The sequence below is a fragment of the Eschrichtius robustus genome, chromosome 17 (assembly GCF_028021215.1).
Source record: "Eschrichtius robustus isolate mEscRob2 chromosome 17, mEscRob2.pri, whole genome shotgun sequence".
Classification (NCBI taxonomy): Eukaryota; Metazoa; Chordata; class Mammalia; order Artiodactyla; family Eschrichtiidae; genus Eschrichtius; species Eschrichtius robustus.
In genome coordinates, this window is record NC_090840.1 from 82,346,188 (window position 1) to 82,360,839 (window position 14,652).

A 14,652-nucleotide genomic window follows, 5' to 3' on the forward strand; every position below is an offset into this window, starting at 1 on the left:
AAGGGTTTAACTCCAGAAACCGCTTCTCCCATGCACGGAGCAGCGGGGGGAGGGGTCAAGAGACCCACGCACAGAAGAGAAAGCCGACGTACCCAGGTGAGACACGCACAGGAAGGAGAGGCCGGAGGCTGGGGACACTGATGGAGGCTGGGGGAGGCTGGGGACACTGGGACACGGAGGCTGGGGACACTGGGGCAGGCACCTGGTTCCGGGAAGCAGCAGGAGAGCCACTTCAGACAACGCCCAAGAGGGCTGAGTGTGGCCTATTGAATCACCTGAGAAGGAAATGTGGCTTCCAAGAGAGAAAGACTGCTCTTGCTGACTGCATTGCTGAGCAATCCGTGCACTTCTCAGAGCCTCATTTCTTCACCTTTAATAAATTAAAGGGATGTTGACACTTACACTGCAGGCGGAGGAGCTGTAAGGCATATATGAAGGGTCTTTCTTGCAGTGCACGGCACAGAGCTGGCCCTTGGTCACGGGAAGTTTGACAATTCTATTTCATGGAAGTCCAATGTCGGTGCTCCAAGAGTGTTAGTGAAAGGTTACACTGTATCCCTCACAGCCCCTACCGGACATGGAACATGGAAGCCACTTCCCATTTGAACGTGTCTTACAGTCGGTCAGTGTAAGTAAACAGACCCATGTCTTTTTGCAGCTTGCTCCTTCTACCTGAAGTACCTTCTTTGTGACCCCACTCAACTTCCTCTGCCTGGATGACTTGACCTTGAATACTCATCTATGAGGGTCACCTACCCCAGGCACCCTTCCAGGCCTGGCTTTCCCATTTATCTGTCACACTATGCATCATGCTCTGTGTCAATGGTTTCTTCCTTTTTTGTTTGGCTTCTCCGTGAGACCCTTCCTCTGCCAAAAAAAAAAAAAAACCACTCCGCGCTGGTTGGGTACATCCGGTTCCTCGAATGCCGGCATACATAGGTCAGGCGCGTGCTGTTCATTCATGGATCACTCCTTCCTCCTGTCCTGCACTCAGCCCAGATTTAGGAAACACCGACTTGCCTCTGTGATGGGGGAGGGGGTGGGTGGAGGTGGACAGAAAACCAACAGGTATTTATGACTGTAAATCCCAAGTGCTGCAAGGGGTTATGAAGGAAGTGCTCTTAGAGCACAGCTCTGATTCCCGCCTAACCCCACTGGGCAGGTTCAAGGACGTCTCCCTGGAGAAGATGATGTCTAGCCGAGACCTCGGGATGAACAGAGGAGCGGGGTGTGGTGAGGATTATGCATATGAACAGGTGGAAAGCTCTCTGCACTGAGCCCGCCCTGCGGTTAGCACAGTGCGCATGAAAGCTATGGTGATTCCTATTGCCCCGGCAGAGGGAGAGGAAGAGTTTTCTGCATAGGGATGACTCGGAGGAAGGCAAAGCTGTTTAGAGTGGCTGGGAGGAAGGGGTGTGCAGCAAGGCTGGAGCGTACAGGGACAGGGCTGAGACAGAGACAGAGAGGAAAACAGGGTGAGTTCACGAGGTGCCAGGGAGGTCGATGTCTCGGCTTTCCTCTGAGGATAAGAGGGAGCAGGGGTTTGCACTGGAGGGAAAGAAGGAAGGAAAGAGGGAAGGTGGGACAGAGGAGGGATACTACTAAGAAAATCACACACTCGTATCTCAGGTCATTTCTCTCTTCTCCAGTACCCTAGGACTTTGATCATAAGGGTTTGGCGGAAAATTCAAACTGGAATTTTCTCTCCTTAGCTTTATTATTCCTGGAATTAAATCAAGTATTTCCTAGCTGCTATGACACACTAGGCTACAGCGCTGCAGTTTATGCCAACCGGGGTTTCACATCCCAGCCTGTCTTTTAAGATCTGTGCTCCCTGGACAGGTAACTTAACCTCCGGGGTTGTGTGGTTGCAGTGACGGCTACTGGCGGTGCCCCGGAAATGCCTGCTCGACCCGCAGTAGCACTTATCAGACACTCAAGGAGGAAGGGCTCTAGGAAAACAATTCACGCATCCACATATTTCTTTAAGTAATATTTGCCGTGTGCCCACCACGTGTGGGGAACAAAAGCCTCGTCCCATAGAACCCACAACCCAGAACATAAGCCCATGATTACCAGGCACTCTTCTGTTAGGTCCCCAGATCCAGCACCCAGTAGGTGCCTAATCAGTGTGCGCTGAATGAGCAAATCAATTAGTGAATAATGGTGGAGGTGGTCACTAATCAAACCATTACGCAAATAAACATGTGACTACCAGCTGAGACAGGCACTTAGGAAGAAAAGAAAAGGAGACTAAGAGAGCCTATCCTAGCCTGGGGGGGCAGAGGAAACTTCTAGGAAGTGATGCCTGGGATGAGCTGGAAAAGATCAAAGGCATCAAATAGTGAAAGAGTGACAAGAGGGCATTCTGGGTGGACAGAAAGGCATGTGCAAAGGCCCTGTGGCCTAGAGAGGAGAGGGTGCAGAGTGTTCTAGAAACCAAAAGGAAGCCAGTATGGCTGGAACAAAAGGATGCCCCGTGGAGGGCAGGGGTGGGGCTGTGTCCAGGAGAGGTCCCAGCTGCAGGCACACATCAGACGAGGAGCCACACAAGGATTTATTCTCGATGAAGAAGGCAGCACATGGCCTCTCTGGACCAGCCTTATTACTAACATACTGGAGTGTCTGACCCTATTGAGAAGTGTATTAAATTGAAAAGTCCGGAACAACATTTGTGGAAAGTAATTTTGCAGTATGCATCAAGAACCTTAGATATTACTGTGCTCTGACCAGTAGACTCCACTTTTGGGCACCATCCTATAGAAATAAAATGATAATCTAATGTAAAACAGTAATCTAATGTAAAATAATAACCTAATGTAAAATAATCTATTGTAGATTTTTAAAATAGTTGTAAGACTTACGAGGCAATAGAAGCATAATCATATATATTATGGTATATTTATTGGGTAGAATGTATGTAAAACTTATGAGCATTTAATACCAGTGTGGAAAATAGAAAATGTTTATATTATCACAGTTATGTATGTATGTGTCTGTTGACTGATGTGTGTGTGGAGAGAGAGAGAGATGAAAATTTTATTTACATAAGTAAACAACAACAAATATATAAAGGAAGAATGAGACTAAAATTGGCTTTGGTTAGTATTATTTTTCTTCTAATTTTCTATAATGCCAAAAATTTCCCTAGTAAACATGCTTTGTGTCAACAATGGTGGAATATAGTTTCCTTTGCTTATTTTTGTAGTAGAGAAACTAGATTTTTAAAAAAAAAATGCCACTTACTGGGATGCCGGGTAATCCAGATGGGCCTTGGGGGCCAGGAGGACCTTCTTTCCCCTAAAAGATCCAAGACACGAAACACCATTGAATTTCTCGGATTGGCTTTTCTGGAGGTAAATGATCTCACCCGGAATTGCCTTCGTGGGTTGGAAGGAGTCTTTAGTGAGGAGCAATGGATGCCTCTGCATCTGCCTCATCCACCTGGTTCCTTTCCAGGCACTGCTTCCCTGCAGGGCAGGGAGGGGCCCTGGACAGAGCACAATCAGGCAGGTTGGTGTGCAGACCGGAACTCATTTTGGCCTTATTACATAGACTTGGGGAATTAGTGCTTGGAAGGCGTACTGGGAAGAAGTTTAGGGGTCCACAAGACCTGGGTCCAGATCCAACTCTGCACTTTGTCCCCAGACCGCCTCAAAGCACAGACCATAGCACCGGCAGGGCTTCTGCATACAGCACTCAAGGCAAGTAAAGAACTGACCAGCTGACCAGGGGCACAGGTAACAGATGGTTTTGTTACTGCCACCGTCTTATCCAGAGGTCCCCCAGCTCTTTACCATCAGTGCTTGCTTTTAGTATCCCTTTCCCCCATGAAACAGACCTTGAAAGATTGTGTTTACCAAGGTGCATTAATACTTCCTTTCTCATTTTACTCAGCAAAAGTACACATCACTGTCAACTAGAGTTTCTAAATCAGATGAGGTAATCAGTGTTATCATTTTTATTCTAATGTGCATATTTATATCATCCTGCATCTCTACCATGAGTACTCTGAAAGTCCTGATAACTTCATAATTTCCTGCTAGTGTTTCCTTTGCAATAAAACACTGATGTCTGGCTTTACACTCTGATCCACATTCCACACAAAATGAAATATTCTTAAAGGTTGTGATGCTATCCCCTTGGAAGAAAAGCAAAAGCAAAAATATTTTGATATTTATTTCAGATTCAGAGAGATTTAATATACTGTCATGTAAAGTGTTCAATGAGGGGACCAAAGCACACTTTCTTTAGTAAGTACTAGTTAAACTCAATAAAAACTCAATAACTGACTTTCATTTCCAAATCTGAAGAAAATGAAAGATACCAGTGTCACATCGTTAAGATACTGAGGGACTTCCCTGGTGATGCAGTGGTTAAGAATCTGCCTGCCAATGCAGGGGACACAGGTTCGAGCCCTGGTCTGGGAAGATCCCACTTGCCGCGGAGCAACTAAGCCCGTGCGCCACAACTACTGAGCCTGTGCTCTAGAGCCCACGAGCCACAGCTACTGAGCCTGCACACCACAACGAAGAGTAGCCCCCCACTCGCCGCAACTAGAGAAAGGCTGCGTGCAGCAACGAAGCCCCAACACAGCCAAAAATAAAATAAATAAATAAATTTATTAAAAAAAAAAGATATTGAGACTATTTTTTCCTAGACCTTTGGGAACTAGTGAAGAATGAACAATGTTTTAGGTTCACTACTGGTTTGTTAAAACCTATTCTCGAAAGTATCTACACTCAAAAAAAAAAAGAAGTATCTACACTCTACCTATTCATGATGGGAGGTTACTCTTAGCTCTTAAAAAATGAAATGCTATGTTTACACATTTGCATTGATAACAATTTGGCATGACCTGCATCTCTGTAAACTTACGTTGCGTGATATTTTAGACTGTTTGGACATATCACCACTTACACCAATGCAAAATAATAACAATAAAACAAAAAAAAACATTCACCCCCTCCCCATATCACAACACCTACAAACATTAACAAATAAAGTGGGTTTTTTGGTCAACTTGGGCCAAATATTCACCCTAGTTAGGTATTTTTACATATTGATAACAGAGCTTCCTGGATCCCTTCTTGGACGCTTATTATTCCCAAGACCCTGCTATGAAAGCACTAGTGATCTAGGACAGGAGTCAGCAAGCTCCCGCCCTCTGCTTGTTGCTGCAAATAAAGTCTCATCCGAACGCAGTCTCACCGCTAGTTTACATAATGTCTGTGGCTGATATCACCTGACCGTGGCAGAGTTGAGGATTTGCAACAGAGACCGTATGGCCCTCAAGACTAAAATATCTTCTACTATTTAGGGTCTTTCTGCTCCAATCAGGTGAGTCGAAGACTCAGTAAGGAGTCAGTATGGTTGTTCCCAAGCCTGTTTTCACCACTTGTTGTTTGCTATGGAAATTACACAATTTAATTGTTCATTAGGTTACCCAATGAAATTTAGGTGGAAAAAGAAAAAGAATGATCTTTTTCGCAAATTAAGATGTTGAAAATATTTGATAAAGATGAGACATTCACTGTCTAAATATATAGCTGATAGCTGTACCACAAGATAGCTATAAAAGATTTGCAAAAAATCCTAACAAACTAGGATCCTACATTCAAATTGCTTCACAGATGTTGTTATACACCCAAACCACTTTTAAAAAAATAAATTTATTTATTTTTTATTTATTTATTTTTGGCTGCATTGGGTCTTCGTTGCTGTGTGCAGCCTTTCTCTAGTTGCGGCAAGCGGGGCCTACTTTTCGTTGCGGTGCGCGGGCTTCTCATTGCGGTGGCTTCTCTTGCTGAAGTGCACGGGCTCTAGGCTCACGGGCTTCAGTAGTTGCAGCACGTGAGCTCAGTAGTTGTGGCTCGTGGGCTCTAGAGCACAGGCTCAGTAGTTGTGGCGCATGGGCTTAGTTGCTCCGCGGCGTGTGGGATCTTCCCGGACCAGGGCTCAAACCTGTATCCCCTGCATTGGCAGGCAGATTCTTAACAGGGAAGTCCCTCAAACCACTTTTTAAAAAGGCAACAAATAGTAAATGGGTGGATGTTCTCCCTACAATATAACGACAAGAGACTCTATTCAGGGGAACAGAAATAAAAACGAGGGCCTTCATCCCATGTCAAAAAGATTGGCAAATGGTTTATATGTTTTAACTCAAAATGCAATAGAAATGTTTTAGATTTCTCTGTGTGTATATATATATTTTTAACTATTCCCTATTTAACTTTCTTTATTTCTGTTTTTTAACTACCAATACTCATTATTTGTGCTAAGAAAACTTCAGCTGTTTTCTGGTTTGATGTTTATGTGGAAATACCAAGACCACGGGCAACTTCAAGCACAGGTATAACTTGCCAGGACAGAATCAATATCTCATTTAATGTAGTTTAATTCCTAGGATTTACATCTGGGACCCACATCTTATTCTCCTCAGGCAAACAGTCCATTAGTTTTTATGGGGGAAATCTTTTTCTGTCTGAGAATCAATAAAAAGCTGCCTGCAGTATGGTTCATATTTTATTCATCCTGGGACTTCTCGGTGGGCTGCTTCAAAAGGATTAGCTAGATGATGATCACAAAAAGAACCATGTGGCTGTTATTTGTCAATCTCGACATCCCTCCTGCCCCTACCCCGACCATCCCGCACAGTGGGTCAGCGTGGAGTAACAGAAAGAATGCTGAAATGGGAATTTTCAAACTGACTTAACTCCCAACTTGGACATTAATTTCCTGTACGACCTTGGATGAGTGACATCACCCCACTGGCCTTTGTCTTCCTCATCTGAGGAGGAAGTGCTCCTGGCACCAGAGTCCAGAGGTACCAGGGCAGGGTTGACCTGCTTGCTAGCAATAGCCCTACCTGGAACATGACACTGAGATTTCTGTAGAGTGGGGTTTGCACCCAGCTCTGACATTTCCTCACCATGTGACCCTGAACTGGTAGTTTTACTTCTCTTATGCCCACATTCCTTACTTATAAAATGGAGACAATGATTCCTATTTATAGGGCAGTCAGATGAGATAAGGGATATCAAGGGACCGTAATTTCCTTTAAGTGAATATGCATGTAATGACTACGAGCACAGTGCCTGTCAAACTGAGGTTCACCTTTGCTTTATGGTGTTGAAACCAAGAATGGTCCCGGCAGCTTCATGCAATGAATATAATGCTGGTGTTTGAGACAAAAGTCTTGGATTCCAACTACCTCCACCTGTGTAGTTTTAGGACCTTGACCTGTGACTTCCACTTTCTTAATTTCACTCTGCTTTTTGAACAACTGGATAACAGTAGCTACCTCCTGCCTGACATACCACCTGGCTCATACCACAGGCTCAGGACGGGGTAGCTCCAAGGCTTTCTCCTCCCCTGTGCCTCTTCCAAATAGAAACCAAGCCGAAAAGGAATAGAGTGATGGGGCTAAACCTTGAACTAGTTTGAATTGGTTGTAAGCTGAATTCTGGAATCACAGATTGCCAGGTCATTTCATCCAAACCTTTAATTTAGAGGCGAGGTAACCAGGGTTCTAACATAAAGCAATTCCTCCTGTGGTCGACCAGTAGTGAACAGACCTTTGGAATGTGAGCCACAGGAGTTAAGGAGGACCAGGGCAGGGCTGGCAAACACTTGGGGTTCTGGGAAAGTCCAAACACGAACTGAAGGCACATCCTCTCTCTCCAACGAGGAACTTACCGGGGATCCTTGGATTCCTGGCGGTCCCGCAGCTCCGGCAGTTCCACCTGCCCCCTAAGGGTGGTAAAGCAGAAAGCCAGTTTGCTGTGTATCTGAACAGAGGTCATCAGCACCTCCTCTTCGTGCATGAGGCAATGCACAGACCTTAGATCCTGTGCCCCTTCCCAGCTGTCTGAACTGTAAGTGTTTCAGAGGTGCTTCTGCCTTCCCCATCAGGCTGGGATAGCCTCTGGGAATACAAAGATGTCGGGAGGACAGCAGCCGCATTTCAGGAGAGGCCAAAGCATTCACCAGCTAATTATCCATAAGATGAGAGTAAATGGTCTCACTTCAGAGTGGACATTTTCAGCTAACATCAGGGAACATTTCAGGACAGAAGACAAGAAATAAACAATTGGATTTATCTTCCAGAGAGCTAAGGAAGGCAATTGCCTGTATCGACAATCCAAGGATGAAGAGATGCATAGATGGATAAAGGGAAGGGGAGTTGTACACAGGTAAGTGGTGCAGAGTGAGCCCCAGACAGGCTTCTGCCCTAGGGTTACTGCACGTGCTGTTCCTTCCGGCTGCAGTCTAAACCCCCATGTGTCAGAGCTCATAACCTGCCCTCCTCCACACCTTGGCTCAGGTATCAGCTTCTCAGTGAGACATTTTCAGCCTACCAGATCCAAAATTGCAAGTCCCTGCTCCTCACCATCCCTTTTCTGTTTTTATTTTTCTCCAGCCTTTGCGTCCATCTGACATCTTAGTGTTTATCACCTTGTTTACTGGGAACTAAAACAGTGCCTTGGAGATAGTAGACACTCAATAGTTCTTGAATAAATGAATGAATTAGGAGCTGGGCTGGCTGGGTGATAAAGGTGGAGGTTCTTTAGACTAATCGATGCATTGCTTCTTACTGGCTTTGATGCTTCAGTTTCCTTATCCACAGAAGGCAGAAGGTGATATTGCCCATGCCATAGGGAGGTGGGGAGTAAACGAGGCAATGTTTACAATGTGCTCAGCACAGAACTGAGGGTACCAGTTAGGAGTGCACCCTCTCAGAGCCAGGGTTCCTGGGTCCATGTCCTGGGTCCCCACTGACTAGCTGTATGGGAAGTTACTTTACCTCTCTGCTTGTCAGTTCCCTTGTAAAATGGAGAAAAAGGAAAAAAAAGAAGAAGACAGCACTGACTTAACTTGAGTTGTTGAGAGAACTGAGTAAGGTGATACATGTAAAGAGTTAGCCAGCCAGCACCAGGTACACACTAAGAGATCTCCATAAAGGGCTCTCTGTTATCAGAAGTCTGATGACAGTGGTCTTCTTCTGTGCGTGTCTGTTGGCCAACCCAAGACCAGGAGCACTGCAGGTAATAACTAAGCATGGGATAACAAATAAGCAAGGTCTCGCAGTACTTTACTGACACCTTTCCAGCAGTCTTTATTTAGTCCTTTTGCATACATTTATTGGGTGCCTATGTCGTACCAGGTGCTGGCAAAGTTTCAGGGATACAGAAATGGCCACACCACGGTCTTGGACCTCAAGGAAATCTGACACAGTTGTAGAAGGTGTGTCTTATTTTCCGTGTAAGACAAATCCTGGAGACAAGCTGCAGTCTGATTTGTCTCCACGTCTTTCACCAGGTGAGGACCCCGTAAATGTTCACGAAATAAAGAGATGTTGATAATATTTAGATAAACAGCCTAAGGTTCACGCTCCCCTGCATCTGGGCTGCTGCAGGGGAAAATTACACACCTAACAGAATGATTGCGTTTCTACTCCAAATTTGGATTCTTCTACATAATTTTGCCAACAGCTTTTGGCACCCTAGACTCTGGAATCCAGCTAAGCTAGCAGGTTGGGAACAGGGTAAGGGTTTTACTGGAAGAAGAATGCTAACAGAGCACCAGAAAATAAACTGTGAAAGTAAAGAGCTCTGTCTTCTTGGTATCTACATATAACATCATGAACACTCAAAAAACAATGCATGATGGACCAGGAGGGTCAGCTGCCTGCTCTTGAGTTTCTTCTGCATGACTGGCCCCTAAACCTGAATGGGCAGCTGACTCAGCATCCATTCCCAAAGGCAAGTAACAGTCCAAGCCATGGCCCAAAGTGGAGGCTCAACAAACACCTGCATGATGCTGAATAAACTCACGGATCAGCTGGAGACAGACGAGCAACCTAGACCAAAGGGAGGTAAGTTTGCCAAGAAGAGCATCAGTCAGTGTTAGCACCACAGCTACCGGAAGAGCAAGGAGAACATCTGTTTGGAGGGGGAGGAGGGTCAATGGGAATAAATGGGATGATAGTAAAGGCTGTTGCTATAGCTAGACCGATAACAAGTGCCTTAGAATGACAACGAATGAACTGTTGAAAACAGTAACAATACATAGTAATAACTTGCAGTTATTATTATTGTTATCAATTACAGTAAATCCAAGAAAGTCTGGGTTTGCACGACACTCTGTGATTCCCTGAGCCTCTCACCATGGGACAGTTTCCTACGGAAGAGGGAAAGTTGCTTCTATAATACATTTCTTACTTAAGAGCCTAACCTTGGAATTATCCCAGGCTTCCCCCAACCCGAGCTGGATGAAAAATGCTAAGTGGAGCCTGTGCATCCCTGCCAATGGCCCCTGTCCCAAGAGCATTCTGACTACACTGTCCCTCAATGTAGCCAAGCCCCTCTGAGCTCACCCCAGACGCCGCCGCAACCTGCACTTTCACTTCACCCCAGACACCTTTCAGGTGTCAGCCCACTCTTTAAAATAAGAGGTCTGTCCATGTGATACCACCTCCAGGGAGTATGGAAGTATGCACAAATGACAAGGCCAGAAGAGGAGGAGATTCAAAATAATTACTTACCGGTGGCCCAGGGTTCCCTGGGGGCCCCATGAAACCTGGAACTCCTGGATGACCCTAGGAAAACACAAGGCAATTATTTTAAATGATTCCCAAAAAGTTGCACTTCGTGCAACTACCGAATTTCTGACAACAAGCTAGAATCCATCTTCTAACTCAGATAAAAATTCTGGCTATAGATATACATATATGAACATATTTATATGTATATAAATAGGTGGTTGAGGGAGTATCTAATAATATTTACAAAAACAAATCTATCCTGTAACTGGATTTGCTTCAAAATAATGTGAAGGAAGAAGGATATAGACGAAAACAAGAGTGGCCAAATAGCTGGAAGATATTATGACCAGGTGATAAATACAATGGGGTAATTTTTATTATATGCTCTTATTTTCATGTATGTTTGAAGTATCCCATAATAAAAATTTAAAAACAAATAAATACATATACACACAATTTAGACCCACAATGGAAATAGCTAGATTAGCTGAATTATGGCATCTATGACAGCATTACAGTTATTTTAAGAAAGAGATTCACGTCCCCATGTGGCGAGGAGTCCATGTGTATTATAGAATGAGCTAAACCGGTTACGCTGTGAAGTGTATTGCATCAGCATTTATTTAGTACAGCAATGTTATCAAACCAAACAAACTACCACGAAAGAAATGATCTCCCTGCCCTCCTCCTTCACCTCCTTCCACAGGAAAACACAAACTGTAACATTCGGTGCAGAGATCACTGCCATTCACAACTCATAAGAATAATCCAAAGAAAATCTTGTCTTTCAAGATACAAGTGGAATTTTCGCTGAGTATGTCATTCAGACCTTTAGTGTAGCGCTTATCTCACCGCCTCTGGATTCGTTGCTCACATGCCTCACCCTGTCGCTGAATGAAAAGCCCTGTGAGGTTAGGGATTTGCCCATCACTCATCCTGTATTTCAGAGCCTGGTGCGGGGCCTGGCACGGAGCTGGTTTACGATGAGTACCGACCGAGAGACGGACAGAAGACTTAGAAGCAAAGGGGAAGGGCAGGAGGGAGAGAAAACAGGAAAAGAGGGAAAAGAGTGACAGCAGCAAGGCACAAGCAGAGTAGCCAGTTTAAATGGCTTAAAGGCTGTTCGAGGCTGAGGACTTGAGAGTGCAGGGCGAGCTGGTAGCCCTGGATAAGAGAAGAATGGGAGACAGCGTTCAGATCCACACGGGAACACTCTTACAATGCATTCGGAGCAGTGGCCCAGCAGGGCTGGATGGGCCCTGAGCAGAGAACGGGTGTCTATGAAGTATTTTAGCTCACACAGTGAGAGTCATACAACAGAAGTGGTGGGTGGGCAGGAAGAAAGGAGGGGGCGTTTTGCATTTTGTAATGAATGACTACCAGTTCAGTGAGCAAGAAGCACTAAAAGTAAACGAGTACAAAATTTTAAAATACGTGTTTTTAAAGAAGAGAAAAGGTAGGCTCCTCGGATAGTCGGGGAAGGGGAGTGTGGCAATGAACCCAGGTGGAAACCATGGAAACATGATGTAGAAGAAAATCCTACCGAAGGCAAAGAAGAGACAAGAAACGATTGCAGAAACGGTGGAATGACAGTTACCTAGGAAAAATAGTGATGTTTCTTCAGGGCGAATGTTTCACTGCAAAATAAGCTTTTACCTGATCACCTTTCTGTCCAGTCTCACCATCTGCACCACGTTCTCCTTTATTTCCCTTAGGAGAAGAAAAAAAAAAAAAAAAAAAAGAAAATTACTGGAAATTTTGCTAGCGTTACGTTGCAAAAGAAAAATTTTGCAATGCACTCATTCTCTCATTCTTCATCAATTTCTTATCAAGTTTGTGCTGCAGGCCCAAACTAGCTGTGGGACCTTGAGCAGGTCATTTAAACTCCGAGTTGTAGTTCTTTTAATCTACAAAATAGAGTAATGATTGCCCCCCTCATGAAATGTTGGGAGAATAAAATCAAATAATACATGGAAAACACTTAGCATAGAGCTCAGGATATAGTAAGAGTGCAATAAATATAATTATTATTTTTTACTATTTTGTATTTGAATCCTGGCTTTGTCATTTACTAATTGTGTGTCATTGGGCAAGTTGTTTCAACTCTCTGTTTCCTACTTCTAAAATGAGAATGATAACAGCAGACTCATGGGTTTGTTGTGAGGATTACATGAACTGAAATCTACCAAGTACACTAGCGATGGGTTCAGTGTTAGCTCTCAATAAACATCAGCTATCGTCATTCTCATCGTAATTATCACTATGATCATTATCACCATCATCACCACTGTCACCATCACTGTTGCTGTCATTATGACATCATCACCACCACAACCACTATCCTCTCCTCATATCAATCATCATCATCGTCACCACCAGCACTACAACATTCACTCCTGGCACCTCTATCATTCTCCTCCTCCTCCTCCCTCGCATCACCATCATCTTCATTATCACGGTCATCAAGACATAGCCTGCGACCTACCAAAAATATAGTTTTACAAACTAATCCTGAAAGTAACATTCAAAGGTTCCAATCTCTCTTAACCGTCACCTCTTTGGCCCTGTGTTTAGTATGTTAACAAGTATATTCCAGTAAAATGTTATTAAACAAAAACATTTCAGTTCCTTTAAAAGAATGTATTATGCAGTAAAAGAAGTCGTTGGCAATTAGTCAATCTTGGCCGTGTTTCCAGGCCTGTCCTCTCTTATCTTTGCATCTTTCAGAAGATCATGTCCCTTCTTTGCTCTGTTTATTCATTCAGTAAATGAAGGATGCGAGGGGGCAGGTCAATCTACGAGGGTCCAGGTCCAGAACCCTACAACTCTCTCACTGAAACATCACGCCCAGTTGTCTTCCTATCCAGACTGTTGTACCACATCAGCAGTTCATTGATGACAATAACTACCTAATAACACCCTGGCTGCCTCCCTTGGGTATATTGGGAGGGTTAGGTGATCTAATGCCTGTAAAGTGCCAAATGCTTCTGTGTAGAGGAAAAACAAAATAGGTTCAGAGGGGAAGAGCACTTGTTCCAACATTTTTGCATGTAATTATGTCTACTGTTTTAAAATCTATAAAGCCAGCACTGTCTGCAGACCACTTTATAACCTCAGTGAAAAGAAGTGACAGAATGGCACACGGCTTCTCCGACATTTAGGACGACTGCCTTAAAAGTAAATGGTTTCCTTTCAATTTCCAGTCCTCAGTCTGGGCTTAGAATGGTTTCAAACCCTCATCTCACAGCAACTAAATGGCAGCAGCTCAAGGATCTCCACAGTTGTCCTTGTCTCCTTCTCCACCGCAGCTGGGGATCAAAGCAAACACAGCCACCCCCAAGCCTGACTCACTTTCTTCCAGGAAAGAGGACTGACATTTACAGAGCCCCTACTCTGCCGGGTGCTCTTCCAGGGCGTCCACATGAGATCCCACTTCACGTATTTCTTTGTGTGTATCCTGAGCTGATGCAAAACAGTATTTAATATGTCTACATTATCTAATTTAGCCAGGAAAACCACTCAGTGAGGTAGGGGTTATTACCAGAGCGTAGAGATAAGAAATCTGAAGACCAGAGAGGTGAAGTGATTCGCCTGAGGTCACACAGGTAATAAGAAACAAGATTTGGCAACTAATCCAGATCTGTCTGTATCCAAACTGCCTACTCCTGACCAAGTTACTTTCCTGGTTATTTTCCTAGGTCGTGTTGCCTTGTCCCATTGGTTTTATAATGTCAAGAGCACTAGATTTATAGTCTAGAAGCCCGACTGACCTTGCTGACCATGCTCTGGGAACCTTTCTATGCACCGAGAATACAGCAATCAAAAAAACAGATTAGAAACAAAACAAAACCAAAAAACCACCTGCCCACCTGGAGTTTACATTCCAGGGACATTACGAGTTTACTATTTTGTTAGCTCAGCTCTCTTCAGTACATGTTTATTGAGGGTCCAATGGAAGGGCTTCATTTTTCCTGTTGAAAAGAAGGGAAGAAACTCCCACCACAACCCCTTTTATTAGAGCATTTACTTCAGAAAACTTGACACTGTGAGTTCTTTCTCTGTCTCTTTGAAATGTATGTAAGTCCTTTTCAAAGCTGAATAAGCCT

General features: G+C 44.2%; 1 protein-coding gene across 2 annotated transcripts in view; it reads right to left on the reverse strand.

Moving 5' to 3' along the window:
* Window positions 1–14,652, reverse strand: part of COL22A1 (collagen type XXII alpha 1 chain) — a 242,295-nt gene that overhangs the window by 32,327 nt on the left and 195,316 nt on the right. For both annotated transcript variants that reach the window (XM_068525749.1, XM_068525748.1), the window contains 4 exons: window positions 12,203–12,256; window positions 10,547–10,600; window positions 7,699–7,752; window positions 3,247–3,300 (listed from right to left, as the gene is read on the reverse strand). In XM_068525749.1, the coding sequence (XP_068381850.1) occupies window positions 3,247–3,300; window positions 7,699–7,752; window positions 10,547–10,600; window positions 12,203–12,256 (216 nt within the window). The remainder of the gene's footprint in view (window positions 1–3,246; window positions 3,301–7,698; window positions 7,753–10,546; window positions 10,601–12,202; window positions 12,257–14,652) is intronic.